Source organism: Lagenorhynchus albirostris, chromosome 5 (assembly GCF_949774975.1).
Source record: "Lagenorhynchus albirostris chromosome 5, mLagAlb1.1, whole genome shotgun sequence".
Classification (NCBI taxonomy): Eukaryota; Metazoa; Chordata; class Mammalia; order Artiodactyla; family Delphinidae; genus Lagenorhynchus; species Lagenorhynchus albirostris.
This window is the reverse complement of record NC_083099.1, coordinates 70803845-70823497: the sequence shown is the minus strand read 5'-3', so window position 1 is coordinate 70823497 and position 19653 is coordinate 70803845. Positions and strand designations below refer to the sequence as shown.

At 36.3% G+C, this 19653-nt stretch overlaps 1 protein-coding gene across 1 annotated transcript in view; it reads left to right on the top strand.

The window, feature by feature from the left end:
- The window catches only part of ATP13A4 (ATPase 13A4), a 143901-nt gene that overhangs the window by 74250 nt on the left and 49998 nt on the right, over nt 1–19653 (top strand). Inside the window, exons 4-9 of the mRNA XM_060149282.1 lie at nt 3300–3370; nt 3461–3541; nt 5017–5086; nt 6591–6725; nt 10527–10596; nt 17693–17827. Coding sequence (XP_060005265.1) covers nt 3300–3370; nt 3461–3541; nt 5017–5086; nt 6591–6725; nt 10527–10596; nt 17693–17827 — 562 coding nt within the window. The remainder of the gene's footprint in view (nt 1–3299; nt 3371–3460; nt 3542–5016; nt 5087–6590; nt 6726–10526; nt 10597–17692; nt 17828–19653) is intronic.

Here is a 19653-nt window from a genome sequence, read left to right as displayed (position 1 = left end):
CAGCTGATCCCTGATTTCCTAATTACTGTTTCCTGGTCTGAAGTTCCAGGCAATGGGCAAGTAAACTTCACCCTTTGCAAATATTACGCTTAACATCTTCTTATCAGCTTTCAGAGCCTCTGGACATGATGAGGGAAGCTGAGAAACTCCAGGCAGAGGTGTTTCCTGCTTGGGGAATCTCAAAGATATTTAAAAGGCGTATGATGGAGCCGTTCTTCTCACTCTGTGAAGAATAGCTTCAGAAATTGTTAGGAGATAATGGGATTTTCCATTTTCGGGCCTGACATAAAACTTATCAGTAACCTCTTTATTCCTCATTATTGCTGCCTTCATCTGCTGTTTGTATCTATTATGTTATATAACTTGCTCACAGCCTATTGATCTAGGTTCTCTAACTGAGCAGGGGTCTCACGTTCTACCATCGTTTGTCTTTTACATTTTTTCTAACTTGAATTTCTGAACTTACAGAATTAATAAAGTAAGCAACCCTCACTTTATACAATTTGAATACTGGAAGTTATGGGATTTTCAGACCGTCTTCTGAGACTAGCTTGACTATTAGATCCTTCAGAGACTAGACTTGGGGGCTAGAGGGGCTCAAGTTCAATTTCCAGCCCTGTTTCTTTTTTTTTTTTAATTAATTTATTTTATTTTTTGGCCGTGTTGGGTTTTCATTGCTGCGCATGTGCTTTCTCTAGTTGCGGTGAGCAGGGGCTACTCTTTGTTTTGATGAGTGGGCTTCTTATTGCAGGGGCTTCTCTTGTTGCGGAGCACGGGCTGTAGGTTTGTGGGCTTCAGTAGTTGCAGCACACAGGGTCAGTAGTAGTGGGGCATGGGCTTAGTTGCTCCGCGGCACACGGGATCTTTCCGGACCAGGGCTCGAACCTGTGTCCCCTGCATTGGAAGGCAGATTCTTAACCACTGCACCAGCAGGGAAGTCCCAGCCCTGTTTCTTAATAGATGTGGTCTTGGGCAAGTTACTTAATCAAAATGAACTTAAGCGGCAAAGTGGAAATGAAGATAATATCTGTCCTACCACAGGATGATTAAAAAGACAAGAACCCCACCCCCCAAGTACTCAGTAAACAGTAGCTGTGATCACAGTCTAGCTCTATTTGTAAAATTGTAGAGACTACTGGAAAGGAAAGGAAAATGTGAGGCAAAAAACTCAAGACTCCAAGATGGGCCATGACAGCTAACACACCCCAAGCTGGTCATGTTTCCTCACCTTAACTTGTAACTTGTGAAGGAAGAATTGTTCCCAGTGGCAATTCACTCCAATTTTATACTGAAAGTCAATTGGAAGATAGGATTTCTTTTAATATTATTTTGAAGCCAACACACTGAAATAAATCCATTCTGTAAAATAAAAAATACAGTATTTAATACGCTCACTTGGTAACTATGAATGTGTGCACACATACACATATATTTTTTTCTTCTGGTTTTATTGAGATATAATTGACACACAGCACTGAGCACTGTATAAGTTTAAGATGTACAGTATAATGATTTGATTTACTTACATCATTAAATGACTACCACAGTAAGTTTACATACATCTATTTATTGGACAAGGTTAAAAGTCATTTGAAGTAACCCAGGTCTTGGAGCTTAGGGATTTAAACTCTATTTCTATTGTGGTTGCCATGGGGTCAGGGATGGAGTCAGAGTTTGGGGTTAACAGATGCAAACTAGCATATATAGAATGGATAAACAACAAGGTCCTACGGTATAGTACAGGGAACTAAATTCAATATCCTGTGATAAACCATAATGGAAAAGAATATTAAAAAGAAAGTATATACAGTATAATTGAATCAATTTGCTGTACAGCAGAAATTAACACAACATTGTAAATTAACTATACTTCAATTTATAAAAAAGAAAAATAATTCTATTTCTAGTTGACATGTGGTTGTGAAAAGCACTCATTTATTTATTTAATAAAAAATGTGTTGAACACTTGTTATGTACCAACTATATGCTCTTCCAAGTTTTAGATTTTATCTAATGTTTATACTGACTGTAATACTCATAGGTATAGAACATATTCAGAGGAGTTGCAGTGGAACTTAGAAATGATCTGGCCAATTGCCTTAATTTATTCATGGGAAAATTGAGGTGCAGAGAAATTTCATTGAATTTCTCAAGGACACAATGATAAGAGTAGCTATAGAAGGAAGTCTTGGACACTGTTTCTCAACTTTGGCTGCACATTAGAATTACCTGAGGAGGTTTAAAACTATTTCTGCCCAGGCTGTACCCCAGACAGAGGAAATCAGAATCTCTCTGGGAGTGGGACCCAGTCATCAGTATTCTTTAGAACTCCCCAGTTGATTCCAATGGGCAAAATGAGGTTATAACCATTGCTCCATAACAATATGACAGTCTTACCATTTCTCTTTGTACTTAATTAGGTCACCTGTTAATGGAAATTCAGATTTATATGTAAAGTTGCTTAAATCAAAAACAAGAAGGCATTACGTCATAAACATTAACCTTTCTTTCCATTGCCAACACCCTCAGATGTTGTAGAGTTCATTTTCTTGCAATAGCCATCTCACTGTCTTCTAGAACCTGCTGCCAGTCTAATCTTTTAGACTGTGTCTTCGGTGTCTCTTCCATAGGTTACTTTGCAAATCCATTGCTTCCAAAAGAAAAGTTCTAAATACTCACGCTAGCATTTAAGGATGCATCATCTGGTCTTTATTTATCCTTCCAGCCTCATTCTCCATTCTGCTGTCAAATAGGCTCCCTTCACTTACCCCTCCCTCACAACTAAATTGTGTATAATCTCTTTGAAATGCCTTCTTCCCTTCTCACCTGAGCAAAATTCTTCCAATCCTTTAAGGATGCAGCTCAGATTCTTCTTCTCCATGATACCTTCTGTCATCTAAACTCTCTGTATTTCTACGGCATTTCAATACTATAATTTTTTCTTTATTATGTTTTCATTTCTTTGACACATGCATAATTTGACTGTATGGTATAGTTTTCCCTTTCATAACATATTTTCTTCCCTTGTTTGGTTATCAAGTAGTGGAACACAGAGGGTGAGTTTTACTTATATACTCATCCGTGTAGTAGGCCCATGATACACATTGCTTGAATGATGATTTCTAATAAAGAATGCCATTTGTGTAGTAGCCAAGGATAGGATTCGTTAGGAAAGGATAAATCTTAAATAAGTATACTAGGGCTCTATCTTTGCTTCTTCCACGAATGCTTCTTTAGTCACTGAACTATGTATTTGCTGATCCTTAAACTGGAGATTTCTTAGTACTTTTCCTTTGCAGGTGAGATGCATAAAAGTCCAGAAAATAAGATATGTTTGGAACAACTTAGAAGGACAGTTCCAGAAAATTGGGTAAGTTGTTTGAGCAATTGCATCTGAAAAGAAAAATATTATTTCAAAAATATTTTGCTCAGTATGTCTTTCTCATTGTTATTATTTTAGCTCTTTGGAAGACTGGCTCAGTTCTGCCAAGATACATGTAAAGTTTGGATCAGGTCTAACAACAGAAGAACAAGAGATTAGGTACCACGTATACTTTTATCTACACCAGCTCAGAACGACTGTCACCAGTTAGTGAAAAAGAGAGCCCAGGAAATGGTTATCTTAACTGGTCAACATCAGAATATGTTGTAATGCTCTATTTAGTATTATTAAATTAAATGCTTTTGTATGCATTATCTCACTTCAACAGAGCAACCTTGTGGGGAAGTTAAAACAGACATCTTCATCATCTCAGTATAACAGATGAAAAATCTGAGACTCAGAGAGGTTTAGTGGCCTGAACTAGGTCACACAGATGGAAGTGATAGAGGAAGAAGTGCATCTCTGACTATAGGCTTAGTTGTCTTTCTACTCTGCATAATGTTCCTCAAGGTTACTATAATAATAAGGTTGAACCAGTTTTGACTGTGATCAGGATATATGTGTTATACTATGACAGCATAGTTAAATAATAATTGTAGAGCAGCAGAAGAATATCATGCAAGACTTGTAGCTCCACAATTCTAAATAAGCTACTGGGCAGAGGAGCGAGATTTGGGAAGGGCGTTGGGTTGAATGCCAAGAGTCTGTCACTGATTCACTGTGTGGCTTTGAGCAAATGGCTTCTCCTTTATGGGCTTCAGTTTCCTAACTGTTAAAAAGGGGAGGAGAACTCTATAAACACCTTGCTAGTTCTAAGTTTCTATGATTACTGCGTTCCCCTCCACCCCATGTTGGGGTGGAGCTTCGGTGGTACTTTGAATGGACTCAGAGTGCAGCATCACCATGGGTGCTTGTTAGAAATGCAGAATCTCAGGTCACATCTCATCCTTATTGAATCAGAACCTTCCCATTCGCAAGACCACAAGGCTGTCTGTATAAACATTAAAGTTTGAGAAGCACTGCTGTAGTATTTACATTCTGTTAAGCTCTTTGGTCTGAGCATCTACGTAGAAGGCACAGAGAAAGTGTTTAGCATTCCCAACAGCAAGATAACTCATAGAGTGTCGTTGCTCTGTGTAATCAAAGAAACACATCTCTGAGTTTTCAATTAAAGGGCGTTATAACTGTGGAGCTATTTTTGAGAGTTCAGCACCTTTTCACTCACATTAAAACAAATTCTGCAGCTTCCCAGCACTGAATAGGAGGAGGAAAAGTAGGCCCAGTATTCCTTATCAGTAAAACTGTTCCCCTGTAATGAGCCCTCCGTCTCACATCCATGGAGCCAAGAGTTGGGGAGAGACAGAGTTGAGAGAGTGCTAATCCTGAAACTACTTGAATGGAAAAATGACTAAAATTAAATACCCAAATTACCATCAGGGAAATATTTAATTCAATAAATGATCATGCTTATTGGTTTTGCACCTGAAAACCCTCCCCCTCTCCAGTTATTTTGAGAAAGATGGTGATGTTATGTAATAAGGGAGGCATATGTTGATCCCACAAGTGGGAAAGTGAACATGGAATAGTCTTTTTTTTGAATGGGTAACTGAGTAGGCTGTGATCTCTCCCTATAGGAGGTTAATATGTGGGCCAAATACTATCGATGTTGAAATCACACCCATCTGGAAACTGCTCATCAAGGAGGTAATCAGTATTTTCTCTTGATGCTGGCTAGAAAATAAAAAGGTTAGATTTTAGTCAAATGATCAAGAATGCTACTTGTTAATAGTAACTGTAATTTGGGCTATTTTAAAAGAATGCAAAGCATATTCATATCTCTGTTGTTTCTTGTGGTCCATTTTTGCACACACATTTCCTGTTACAGCATAAGATATGATGTTCGTGTGTCTGTTTATCCTTTAATGACTAGATGAACACAGGGTTTCCTTTCTTTCTTTCTTTCTTAATCCTATACTTTTTATCCCGTCTCATCTTTGTGAAACTAAAATAATAATTAAAACTTAAACAACTCAATCCCTTTCTTATGGGCAACATATACAATTGCCTTAGCATCCAAAACTGTAGGAAGAAAACATCTGTTCAGCCTTATTAGTTCTACTGATCTCAATAAGTGTGTGGGAGGGAAAGAAAGATTTGACCATAATTTACTACATTGAATTTTTTCTATTGGACTCTATCACTGGGCTCATTTTTCATTTTACCGTGATTATTATGATACCTACAACCTTACAGCTGTACTCTGGGTCCTCTCCTGCATGGTATCTCCACTCCTCCTTGACTTAAAAAAGACTTACTAAACTCCAGCTACTTTCTCAATATTTCTAGCAAGTTTTAAGTCATGAAACAGAGCAGAAGAAGCTGATAAGAAAAGTTTCTGTGGGCTTGTTCCCTAACCAGAGGCAAAGATAACTGTTCCTATTTTAGAAAGATGGGAATCAACTAGAGGGAATTTGAGTAAGGGCACAAAATGTTTTTATCCCAGGCAGGATTACAACTGTTGGAGTTAATCTCTGCTTTCTCCCCTAGTGTTCTAGATGCTCAATTATCTAGATTATTCCTTTCAGCTTGGCTCTCTATTTATGAGAAAATTTAGTCTTCAACTCGTACATTAATCTAAAGTACTTTAATGGCTTCAGATATAGCAATGTTGTGTCATAGAGAAGAACAACTAGAAAGCATTTTAACTTTGTAAACCTGACCAGTAGGTCAGGTTCCGAAGGCCACTCAATGTAAACTGGACATGATAATATCTACTCCTCACACAACTGTTGTGATGGTCAACATGGTGATACATGAGACAATACTTTGTAAATTATAAGGTGCAGTGGTGATTAAAAGTAAGGGCACTGGGGCCAGATTGCCTGGGTTCAAGTCCTGGTCTGTAACAGTTGTGGCTCTGTGACCTTGGGCAAGTTTCTCAAGATATAAGGCCCAGTTTCTTCATCTTTACAATGGAGATAACTAATAACTTCTGGATAATAAGATAATTATGGGAATTAAATGAGTAAATTCAGGTAAAGTTGCTTAGTACAGTATCTGGCACATAGTAATTGCTGCATAAATATAATAAGAATATTGGGTGGGACGATTTGTCATGGAGACGATTATGATAACAAACAAGTCAATGAATAGCTACGTATAAAACCTAAATATCTCCCTTGTCTTCCTGTTTTTATGCTGCCAACAGGTTTTAAATCCATTTTACATATTTCAGCTCTTCAGTGTCTGTCTGTGGTTTAGCGAAGACTATAAGGAGTATGCTTTTGCTATCGTAATCATGTCGATCATTTCCATCGCTTTGACCGTATATGATCTGAGAGAGGTGAGTTTTTCCACCAGTCGTATGGTCTGAGAAAGAAAGAGTTGTGACTTTGTTGAAACTTTGTTTGAAAAGCGTATAATCGGAAAATAGTCATTGCCCACTCCATAACAAATGAGACCACGTTTGTAAATATCTAGCACAATAGCTGATGCTCAACAAATTCTAGTTCTTTCCTTTCCTTCCCATCCCAATCCCTAACCTTTCAAGTTATTTTTTCCCTCTCTTTAGCTTACTAAAGCTGATTATTGAGAAGAAAATGCAAATATTTATGAATTGTGAATAAGTGAAAAAATATGTGTAGAGACTACTGATGGGTCTTGAAGATGGTGGAAAAGGGGTGAAGGTGGAGGAGTCTTTAATATTTAATAAGGAGTGTTTAATATCTTTGTCCTTTATGTTTGGTTGGTAATCATTTGTCAAAACCCCAGTCCAACTCTTGGCTTTCTTTATGCCTACACAAGGGGATCTAGGCACTGCCAGGAAAAAAATCACACGGTACACGTTGGTTGATTGTGCTATAAATCCATGAATACCGACCTCATCTGCACAAGCTTTCTATATGTCTCTGGTCAATGTGCTCTCCCATTCTCTGGAATTAAGTTCTTAAACCAAATCTTCCTTCAAGTTTCTGAGATGCCTAACTGCCCACATTCCACTTTTCCTCTAATTCAGCTGATAATCTATCTCATTGCTTTTTTTTTTCCCACAAAGATAGAAATCATAAAATCGGAATTTGCTCAGTTCCGCACCCTCCTACTGCCAGATGACTTTTGTCTCCACCTCCCTCCTGACCTGATCTCTCATTACAGAGGAGGCGGTGCCCTCTGCTTGTGCTTTTGATAGCATCCTTTTCACCTTCTCAGCATGCTTATGGGGTCAGTGAATGACTCTTTTCCTCATTCCCTCTCCCTAACAGCCTTCCTATCAGCATTTAAACATGCTCAAGTTTCTCCCAACTTAAAAACAAAACAAAACAAAACAGAAACAAATGAAAAAAATCCCTTCTTTTGACCATGCTTCAAACTTCAGCTACTATTCTACCTCTTTTCTCCCTTTGACGGCAGAACTTCTCAAGCTCATTATGCATCTCTCTTCATTTACTCATCTCCCTCTCATTTCTCATCTATATGGAGCTGGCTTCCTCTCTTATGACTCCATTCAAAGAGCTCTTGCTAAGGTCACCACTGTAATCCTAAGGCTCATAGATAGTTGTGTTTTTTTGCGGTACTTGGGCCTCTCACTGTTGTGGCCTCTCCCATCGCGGAGCACAGGCTCTAGACGCGCAGGCTCAGCGACCATGGCTCACGGGCCCAGGCGCTCCGCGGCATGTGGGATCCTCCCGGACCGGGGCACAAACCCGTGTCCCCTGCATCGGCAGGCAGACTCCCAACCACTGCGCCACCAGGGAAGCCCTCATAGATAGTTTTAAAATAAAAAAACAGTACTTTTTAAAACTAGCTAGTCTTTTTTCTTAATAGAAGGAGTAATATATGGACATAATAAAAAAAGTTCACAAGAACAAAATAGTGTAAATGAGTAGTAAATACTCCTCCCACCTTAGTTCTTTCAGTGTCTGGGTCTCCTTTTAAGAGGCATCCACTGGGACCAGATGTTCTATATACTTTTAGCACTGTTAAACACATATGCGTTTATTTGTTTTATACAAATGGAAGTATACTATTATATACACTGTTACGCACTTGCATTTTTCACCTATGTATCTTAAATATCTTTCTGTATCTGCACAAATATATTTTCTCTAAATGTACCATGATTTTAAAACCAGTCTTATACTGATGGATATTTAGGCTGTTTCTAGTCTTTTGCTATTAAAACAATGCTGCATTGAGGATATTTGCGTATATATCTTTTCATACATCCACATATATGTGTTTGCAAATATGTATAAATCACAGGTATATATAATTTATATTACATGTAAATGTGTGTATAACATATCTGTATTGATAAAGAGATATAAATTTTCTGTATTTGAAATTGCTTAATCATAAGCTAAATATATTTTTTTACTAGACATTGTCAAATGCCTCTTAAACAAGTAATGCCAATATACACTCCTCCCAAGAGTGTTTATTTATTTTCCTTATTTTTGCCAATATAAATGAAAATAGAATTTCATAACTATAATAGCATGTTTTCCATTGTGAGTTGAGCACTTGCTCGTGTTTTAAGCTATTTGTATTTCTTTTACTGTGAACCGTATTCATGTCCCTCATTAATTTTTATTGAGTGGTTGGTCTTTTGCTTGCTGATTTCATGAGTCCCCTCCCACAGTGTATACTTTCTTCCACAGCGTAGATTTCACTAAACCTCTCAGTTGCATTTGGCATTGTTAACTGCTCCCGAGCTTTCCCTTTGGCTTCAGTGACAACACACTCTCCACCTCTCTAGCTGCTCTTCCATTCTCTTTTTATAGTTCATCCTCCTCTACCTGGCTTTTTAAAAAATGGGTGTCTCATATCAAAACAATATGAAAATGTTCACCACATAAAGGCTCCCTCTTCCTCCACCCCTCCACTTATGCAACCAGTTTCTAGTTTCTTGGGCATTCTTCCAAAAATGTTTTTGGAATATACATCTATTTTGTTTTCCTTTCTTATGTAAGAGGGAGCATAATCACACTATTTCCTACCTAGCTTTACTATTATTATTAATAATACTGTCTTGATGGTCTTTTCATGTGAGTACATTGAGTCTTCATTATTCTTATACTGCATATACTAATGACTTCTAAAGGCATATGCTAATGACTTTCAAATTTATATATGTATTTTAAGTCCAAATATCTCTTTTGAGTTGAGACACATAGATTCAACAACCTATTTGATTCAATGTCACTTCTTCAGGGAAGATTTCTATTGGTTCATTAGCTATATATGCTCCCAAAACACCTTATTGTTTTCATTTTATTGTTGATTGCAGTGATATATTTATGTGTGTGATTATTTGACTAAATGTATTTACCCAGTAGGTTGTAAATTCCTGATGCTAAGAATCATATCTGTTTTGTTGACCATTCCACCCCAACCTCTCAGCATAAAGGTTGTTCAATAAATGTTGAGTGAATGTATGAATGAATAAAAGAATAAGTTAATAGCAGAACACTCTTTTGCCTTATATGATTCTGTTCATCATTCTTAGGACATATTAATCAGATTTGTAAATGATTTGAAGCTAGGAGATTAAGGGAGAGTCTTAAATGACAAAATCAGAATAAAAAAATGAAAACACTAAATGATTGGGAATTTGTAATCCCCAGGACCATGTAAAAGGTCTTTCACACAATAATTTCTTAATAAATGTGAAATCAAATATAATTGTATTATTATTTTTGTCTCCTCTTATTTATTCACTCTCAATGTCCCGTATATTTCACATATTAAAACAGCAAATGCTATGAGGGAATAACAGGAACAATCAAACTCCTTATGAAGTTAGATTAGGAACTCTGATATGGGATAACCCCAAACTGAAATAATGCTTGGTTCTTGAAACTATTTAGGTATAAACGTAAATGTTGAATGATCAAAGTTCTTTTGAGTGGACAGAGCATGCAGGGAACTTCCTTTCTATTAAACAACACGTACTTCTTATCACTGGCTGAAGAGCACCACAAGTTGGATGCTTTTTCAGTTGAGTAGGAGGCTACTCAGTCTTGTTTTTAAACAGTACATTCAGTTGGCTCCATCTTTAAAGAAGGCTAACACTTTACTGAATAATATCTGGGACCTATCCTCAAATAGAAAAGGCTTTTTAAAATTTTCTATTCTTCTTTTTCAGCAATCTGTAAAGCTCCACCATTTAGTTGAATCACATAATAGCATTACAGTCTCTGTATGTGAGAAAAAGGGTAAGTCACTTCATTTTAGATCTGTGTGTTGTCCATATGAAATGAGAAAAGGATTTAAATTTGTATTCCTGATTGTTCCTACTACTCTCATCTTCATACGTATCTTTTCCTGTGCATTTACTTAAAGGGGTGGGGAAGTGGAGATTTTTTTCACCTTTTAAAAAAACATTGAGGTAAAACTGACATACAATAAGCTGAATTCAAGTGTACAATTTGATAGGTTTTGACATGTGTACCTACTTATGAAACTATCACCACAATAAAGGTGACTGTCCATCCCCCCTAAAAGTTGCCTTGTGCCTGTTTGTAATGTTCCCTTTCAGTTTCTCACAATTTCATCCCCATCCTCAGGTAACCACTTTGCATGTTTAGAATATTTTATAAATGGTATTGTATAGTATGCATTTTTTTGTCTTTTATAGTATATTTTGGGTTAATTTTTTGGCGATCGAAGTTCATAATAATTTTGAAGTTCATCCATTTTGTTAAGAACATCAATAGTTTATTTCTTTTTATTTCTGAGTGAATTCCATCGTCCAGATAGACCAGTTTGTTCATTCATTCATTTGTTGATGGAAATTTGGGTTATTTCCAGTTAGGGGCTATTACAAATAATGCCACTTGAACACTTGGGTTCAAGTCTTTCTACGGACATACACTTTCATTTCTTATTTTCTAGGGAAAATACCTAACTGTGGAATGGCTGGATCATATGATAAGTAAATATTTAACTTTTAAAGAAACTGTTTTCCAAAGTGGTTGTGCTCTTTTGCATTCCCACCAGCAGTGTGTAAGAGCTCCAGTTGCTCCACATTCTTGCCACTGCTTGGTATGGTCAGTCTTTTTAATTTTAGCCATTTTAATAGCTGAGGGGTAGTATCTCATTGTTGTTTTAATTTGCATTTTCCTGATGACTAATGGCATTGAGCATCTTTTCAAGTGCTTCTTTGCTACTTGTATATCTTCTTTGGTGAGGTATCTGTTTAAATCTTTTCCATATTAGACTGTTTGCTTATTATTAAATTTTGAGTGTTCTTTCTACATTCTGGATACAAGTCCTTTTTCCAATATGATTTGCAAATATTTTATCCCAGTCTGTAACTTATAATGTCTTTTCATTCCCTTCATAGTGTCTTTAAAAGGGCCGGTGTTTTTACTTTTGTTAAAGTCCAGTTTATCAGTTTTTTCTTTTGTGGATCATGTTTTTTGTCATATCTAAGACATCTTTGCCTAATCCAAGGTCATCAAGATTTTCTACGTTGTCTTGTAGAGGTGTTATAGTTTTAAGTTTTACATTTTCATCTCTGTTGTATTTTGAAGTTTTTTTTCTTTTTCTTTTTTTTGGATTGAAGTTCATTTTTTGCAAGCAGATATCCAAATGTCCCAATACCATATGTTGAAAAGACTGTCCTCTCTCCACTAAATTGTCTTTGCATCTTTGCCAAAAATCAGTTTCCTGTACATGGGTGGATCTATTTCTGGACTCCTTATCCTATTCATCCTATTCTACTGTTCTATTTGCCTGTCTTTATATCAATGCCACATAATGTAGCTTTATAATAAGTCTTGAACTAGAATAATGTTAGTCCTCCAGCTTTGCTCTCATTCAGAATTATTTTAGCAATATTGGGCTCTTTGCATTTCCATATGACTTTTAGAATCAGCCTGTCAATTTCTACCAAAAGAACATGCTGAGATTTTGATTGGGATTGTGTTGAATCTATAGATCAATTTGTGGAAAACTGACCTGTTAACAATTTTGGGTCTTGTGACTTGCAGACATGGTGTATCTGCATTTATTTGTCTTTGATTTCTCTCAGCAGTGTTTTGTAGTTTTCATTGTACAGTTTTTCACCCTTTCTCAGATTTATTTTTAAATATTTCATATTTTGATGCTATTTAAATGATATTTTAAATGTAAATGTCCCATTGTTCATTTGCTAGTAGTTCCCTCATATGCATGTGCTGATTACTAGTCTGCTGAATACTAAAAGAGGACCTCTGTGGGCCTTTGGGGCTCTCCCTCTGGGCAATTACTTTCTCTCCAGTACTCTGTTTTGTGAACTCAAGATGCCTTAATCTCCATAGACTTTTATCTCTGTTCCAAACTAAGAGTCTTCTGGACTTTGTCTGGGTTCCGCCTCTTCATAGTGGCCTGGAAACCCTCTACAGGCAGTAAGCTGTAGGGCATCTTCATTTGTTTCCCATTTCTTTTGTTGCTTATATTTAGTGTCTAAAACCATTGTTTCATATATTTTGTATGACTTTTGGTTGTTTCATGTGGGAAGATAAATTTGCTCCTTTTTGCTATATCTTTGCTAGAAGTGAATTTTTACCTTTTAAAAATGTCCTGAAATGCAAAGTTACATAAAAATGTAACTTTTTATGATGAAACATTTTACATATAATAGTGGAGAGAATACAATAATGAAACCCTATGTACCTATCACCCAGACTCAATTATTATCAAGTCACTGAATGTGTTTTCATCAGTTCTACTTCCTCCCTCACCCTGGATTATTTTTAAACTATTTCAGATATCATATAATTTCATTTGAAAACATTTCAGTATAGGTCTAAAATATAAAGACTCCTTTTTAATTCCTTTATCACAGCTTTAAAAAAAACATAAGAGTGAGGGCAGTGAAGTAGGAGGAACAAGAGAGATTTCTGAAATGGTGTTAAAAAAAACCAAAAACATAATTTAAAAAATCATCAGTTCTACAGGCAGTATTCAAATTTCCACCAGTTGAATCACAAGTGTGTGTCTATACTTATGATATATATGATATACAATATATATTTATTATATATAATATATATTTTCAAATCAGGATCCAAATAAAGTCCATATACTGCAATTGATTAAGTTTCAAGTTTATTTTAATTCACACTTTCCCTCCTCCACATCCTATTTTTTTCCTTGAAAATTTTTTGTTGAAGAAAGTAAGTGGCTCATCCTCTGGTTTCCACGGTTTTGAGTGTATTGATTGCATACTCATGGAATAATTTAACATGATTTTCTACTCTTTGTACTTCCTATAAATTGGTGGTTAGATCTAAGGCTTGAGTTTTTGGCAAGAGTACTTCATAATTGGTGTTGTGTATTTCTAATAGGAGGTACATAATATTTGTCTTTTTCTTGTGATATTAACAGACGTAAATCTTCATGACCCAGATTTATTATTTCATTGAGTTTAAAATATATTCCATCTTCATACATTAACTGGAATATTTCCATAAAGAGAGACACGCTTCTTCAACCATTTCATTACCCTGAGATTCAGTTTGTTTCAGGATAAATATCTGACTATTTCTCCTTATTTACCAGCTTTCAAAATAATGGGTTGATCTTTTAGCATTTTCCAAAGGCTTTAAAAAAAATTTTAGTGTCATTATACATGTATAATTTTAACATGGTTGGGATATTTTCATCCGCTGCAGGTTTTATTCTTGGTGTTCAAGATGCCCATCTTTGGCCTTTCAGACTTTTTCATGTTGACTCTCGAATTCATTTGACATGACCCCAGTAATCTTTGAAAATTGTATTGCTTTCTGGTATGATAAGCTATTCCAAGTTCATCTTGGACAATTCCTGCTCCAAACCTGGACACATCCAATTTTCCAAAGACCTCTTACATATGGTACTTAGAGACATCAGTCAGAGTGTTAGGAATGCTCATTTCTGTGGTGTTAGTCATTGTTTCCAGGCCTTTTCAGAAGACATACCTAGAAAATAATATTCTAAAGATAAATGTGAATTATGAGCTCATACTGACATTTCCAGATTAAGTTTAGAACTAAGGATTTTTAACTTAACTTTGTTGATTGTCCTTCTAGTTCTCCTTTCTCCATACCAAAAGTCCTGATTCTCAATTACAGCAACAAATTACTCATTTGCTTTATCCCATTACACGTAGTAATCTCAGAGTAACAAACCAACACACCCAGCAACAATATGATTCCTAAAAACAATTTAAGAATTTTTTAAAGTTCTTTTTTTCTCCTATTTGTGATACACCATGAGGAAGGTACAAATTATACTTGAAAATATATGTTTTAAAGTCACTCAAAATAATTCTTCTCTGTATGGTTATGCCAACAACACTTATGTTCACAACTAGGTGAACAACAGGTTCACCTCATTGATTCTGTTTTAGCCTTTTAATGTTAGCTTTTCAAATTTATTTTTGTGTTAGTTTGTGTAGTTACTATATAAAATATCTATAGGATTTGAAAGTTAAATCCATAAAACAAAAGACATTCAGGAGAGTCAATTTCCTAACCTTCCTTCTGTACCTGTGTACTCATACTCTCAATAGTAATCATTTAAAAAAATTTTTACATTCAAAAATACAAATTATAGATAATATTCATAGTGACATAGTATATATACAGAATAGGATATATACATATACTGCTGCTTTTTAGCTTGCAGGGGTGTATCCTACATATTTAACTTATATTTCCTGGTGTGTATGCTACATACTTAATGATGTTTCCCAGGGACCCTTTCAGAGCAGTATATATAGATATTCTTCATTCATATTTCAGCTGCGTAATATTCTCTTGTATGGAGGAACCATTGTTTATTCAGTAAGTTCTCTGTTGAAGGATTCTTTCCCAGCCTTTTACTATAACGAATAATGCTGTAATAAAAAACCTTGTGCCTTTATCTTTCCATATTTTTCCAGTCTATCTTTGACATAGATTTTGAGAAGTAAAATTGCTGAGTTAAATAATAAATGCATATGTAGTTTTGATGGAGAGATATTGCCAAATTTCTTTCCATAGACAGGGTACCAGTTTTCATTCGTACCAGAAATGTGTGAAAGTACCTGTTTCCTCATAATCTTGCCAACAGAATATACTGACAAACTTTTAGATTTTTCTAATCAGCTAGGTGAGCAGTGCTATTTCATGTATGGTTCTCTCTGTCTTTTTCTTTCTTTCTTTTCTTTTTCCCTATGAAGTAATTTACAACATACAGAAAAGCCACAAGAGTAGATCAAATAACTTGTTTCTTGAACCATTTGAAAATAAGTGACTCCATGACTCCCACATGCTTTAGTGTATATTTCTCAAAGATACGAGCATTCTTCTATGTAACAACAATTCAAACATTAATATCAGACGGTTAATATTGATATTAGTACCAAAGAATGCTCAGTCCCATTCCAATTTTGTAATTGTCTTAATAATGTTCTTTATAAGAAAGGACCCAAGATCACCGAATACTGTTGTTTGCCATATCTCTTTAATCTTTCCTTGACTTTCACGACCTTGACTCTTCCCACTTTGGTTATTTTGTAGAATGTCCCTCAATGTGGATTTGCCTGATATTCCCTTACAGTTAAATTCAGCTTACGCTATTTTGGCTGGAATATTACAAAAGTGATGCCATGTTCTCTTAGGTGGTACATAATTTAAACTTGTCCTATTACTGGTGATGTTAACTTGGACTACTTAATTAAATGGTGTCTGTCAGGTTTCTCTATTGTACAGTTACTTTTTTCTCTTTCTAATTAATAGTTATTTTGTTGACATATACTTTGAGACTTTATAAATAAACAACCCTCATCAAATTTTCACCCCCTAGTTTTAGTATCCATTGATGTTTCTTGGCTAGATTAATTATTGCTTTGATAATGGCCTTTCCTTCTATGATAATTAATTGTCAATTTACTGTAAGAAAAAGCTATCTTTTCTCCTCACTTATTTATTCATTTACTTATGTCATTATGGACTAATGAACTCCTGTTTTATTTGATGGGTTATTGTTCATTATTATTATTCATTACTTTGATGCTCAAATTATTACAGATTTAGGCAGTGAGAGCTCTGTAAGTTGGCTTTGATATCTTCTTGATCTGACCCCATTGCTCTCTGAGCACTTCCCTACTTAGTGGCATAGCAGGACATTCTACCTTATATTATTTGTACTTTTCTTGGCCCAGCGTTGTAATCAGCCATTTCTTTAAAGAACCCTAGTTCTTTTTTGAAGGGAAGTGAAATTTAGACACCAAAATTTGGGCACTAGGTGTGCACATCATTAGTGGGTTTTCACTGCTCTCAGCCCTCTCAGAGAACAGAATTAGAGCATGTACATATAAAAAAAGACAAGCAAATACATATGCATGTATTCTTATACATACACATTCACATCTATATTATTTCTCTATTGAAAACCATCAGTTTACACTCTTGTCTCCAATTCTACTCCAATACCACAGAGTTCATTCTGCTTTTATTTCTATTTCTATTTGTAACTTCCTTTCTTCAGTGAGAAACCTGGCTCTCATTAGCCTCATTATATCTAGTTATTGTATCAATCCTGCCTTTCTCACCCTGCTTGTACTCCAATATCTCACACCAGGCCACTGCCACCATGGGGGTCCTGTCTCCCTCCCTGGGCTCTGACACTCTGCACCAGGCCATGTAATCACCCATTCATCCATTTTAGGCTCCACCATGTGGTAGGTGCTGCCACCCCCATCCCCACTTCACCCAGCCCCCTGCATGGATGTCTGTCTTGCTTAACCCCCTATAGCTTTGGGCTTTGGTAATGAATAAGGAAGATAAGAAGTAAAGGAAGACTGGAAAGAAGGACAGAAGGCAGAAAGGAAGGACAGATTTTTCAATTTTCTTATTATGAGTAAGAATGAATATCTTTTCAAATGTTTAACACCTGTCACTTGTAGTGTGTGTGTGTGTGTGTGTGTGAACTATATGTTAACATCTCCAGCAATTTTGCTATACAGTCATTTGCTATAGTCTTTTTTTTCTCAAACTCTTTGTTTATTAGGAATATTAATCTTTTGTCTGTAATGTAAGTTTCAAACATGTTCTCTGAATTTGTCATTAGTTTTTTCTCTGCCTATTTATTTTTTTTTGCCACACGAAGGTTTTTATTTTATGTAATATAATGTATTACCCTTTTTTCTTATAGTTTGCAAATTTCAAATCAATGTTGAGGAATGGCTTCCTTTTTATATATGCCCTGGTTGCTTTTTCATTGATTTCCAATTTAGGTAGATGTTGGACTGTGTTTTTGTGGGAAAAAACCTGACTCAACTCTGTCTCCTCACACTTTCAGCTGGAGTCCAGGAGCTGGAATCACGCTTCCTGGTACCTGGAGATCTATTAATTTTGACGGGGAACAAAGTGCAAATGCCGTGTGATGCCATTCTGATAGATGGAAGCTGTGTGGTAGATGAAGGCATGCTGACAGGTATGGTTCTACCTCCTAGCTTACAGCCTCTGCTGGTTCTCCCAGGTTTTTCCTGAATGATAATGGCAAAGCACGGGGTTGCTGTGGGACCTTCCTATCCCCACAAATCTTATTAACAGTCCTGCACTGGATGGATCTGAGAGTTCAAATTAAAGCTGCTTTCTAGTACTAGGTTAGATATTACAACCCTGTCATTTTACCTTTAAAGATTTTAGAGGTCATTAGATGTTTCAGAATCATCTGTGACTTTTATGTTTAGTATTTTTCTATAAAATACATCTTCAGAAAAACACAGAGGGTTTGAAAACCATTAATGAAATCCTGAAACACCTCCCCCACAACCCTGCCCCACCCTGGTCAAGGCCAGGCTCTTCCTAGCTTGGTTTGAAAATGTTGAAAAGTGGTTGAGGCAGGATTTGCCAAATCTGCTGATTTCAGAATACACACTGGATATTTTGGACTAACTGTGTTTCATTTTTAAATCGCATGCTGGAGCTGGGAGGGACGTCATATCATGGGTATGGAAGCTGAGGTTCAGAGAGAAGTGACTTCTCAAGGTCACGGTGCTTTGAGTTCTTACTCACATATGCACTTATGAGAAGATGCTGTGCCTACCTTTCTGTAAGCTAAAGAATCATAAAGCCTTTTTCAGAGATGGAATTGGAGGCTGTAAATACGTATTGATGTACAGTACTGTGGTTCCCATTAAAGTCCAAATCGAGTCTATTTCTCCTGGCAGACCAGGAAGGCATTAAATGCAGACAAGAGCACACAGCTCCCTCCTATGTGAACTTAAAAAACAAAACAAAACAAAACAGGTGTGACAGGTCAGGTTCCTTTCTCTAGGGAATCCATAGACTGATAAAAATCCTTTCGTGCTGGGACTTTTACAAAGCCAAGTGCAATTTTCCTAATGAAAGTGGCCCTAGTATACTGGAACATATCCCTGATCTTATACTGTCCTTTCTACAAATGGAGGTGGAGGGCTTCAATAAGCTTTATTCTCTAAGCTTTATTCTTTATTTGGTTACTTTCACAACTCATTCAACCACCTTGTATTGCCACTTAACCCACTGAAATCTGCCCCTCCCAGTGTGCTGGCAAGGGTCACAAATGTCCCAATTGGCAAATCCAATGGATTCTTTAAATTTCACATCTTATTGGCCTATCTGCTGCATTTAACCATTCTGACCATCTCTTCCTTCTGAAAACACTCTTCTAACTTTCCAAGTCAGTGCTGACTCTCCAAGTTCTTCTACCACTGACAATACCATTCAGCTTCCTACACTTCTCCTCTTCCTCCACCTCTTTGATTTTTGATGTTGTTCAGGGGTCCTGGACCTTTCCTTTTCTAACCTTTCACTCGAACCCTAAGTAATCTTGTCTTTTCCTGTGGCTTTAATTATTGTTTATAAGGTGATGACCTGTGACTAAATATCTCTGGTCAAGGCCTCTCCCCTGAGCTCCAGACCCAAATAAATATCTAACTGCCTACAAAGCGTCTCGACATGGTCATTCCACAAGGCATCTCCAAATCAGGGACCGAAAGGCAATTCCTTCCTCCTTCCTCCTATAATCCCTGTGTTGATGATTAATGCTACCCTCTGCTCTTTCTTCCAAGTCAAAAACCAGGAAGCCATTTAGAATTCCTCTGTCCCTATGATCTGCCAATATAAAAATCTCCCCAAGTTTTGTAGCTGCTCAATTTCTTATTTCTCAAAACCAGTGCCACTTTTCTACTCCTACTGCCAGTTGCCATAGTTCAGACCTTGTCCTCTTTAAGCAGGACTCTTGCGATTTTTTTCTCAACTGGATATCCAGCCTCC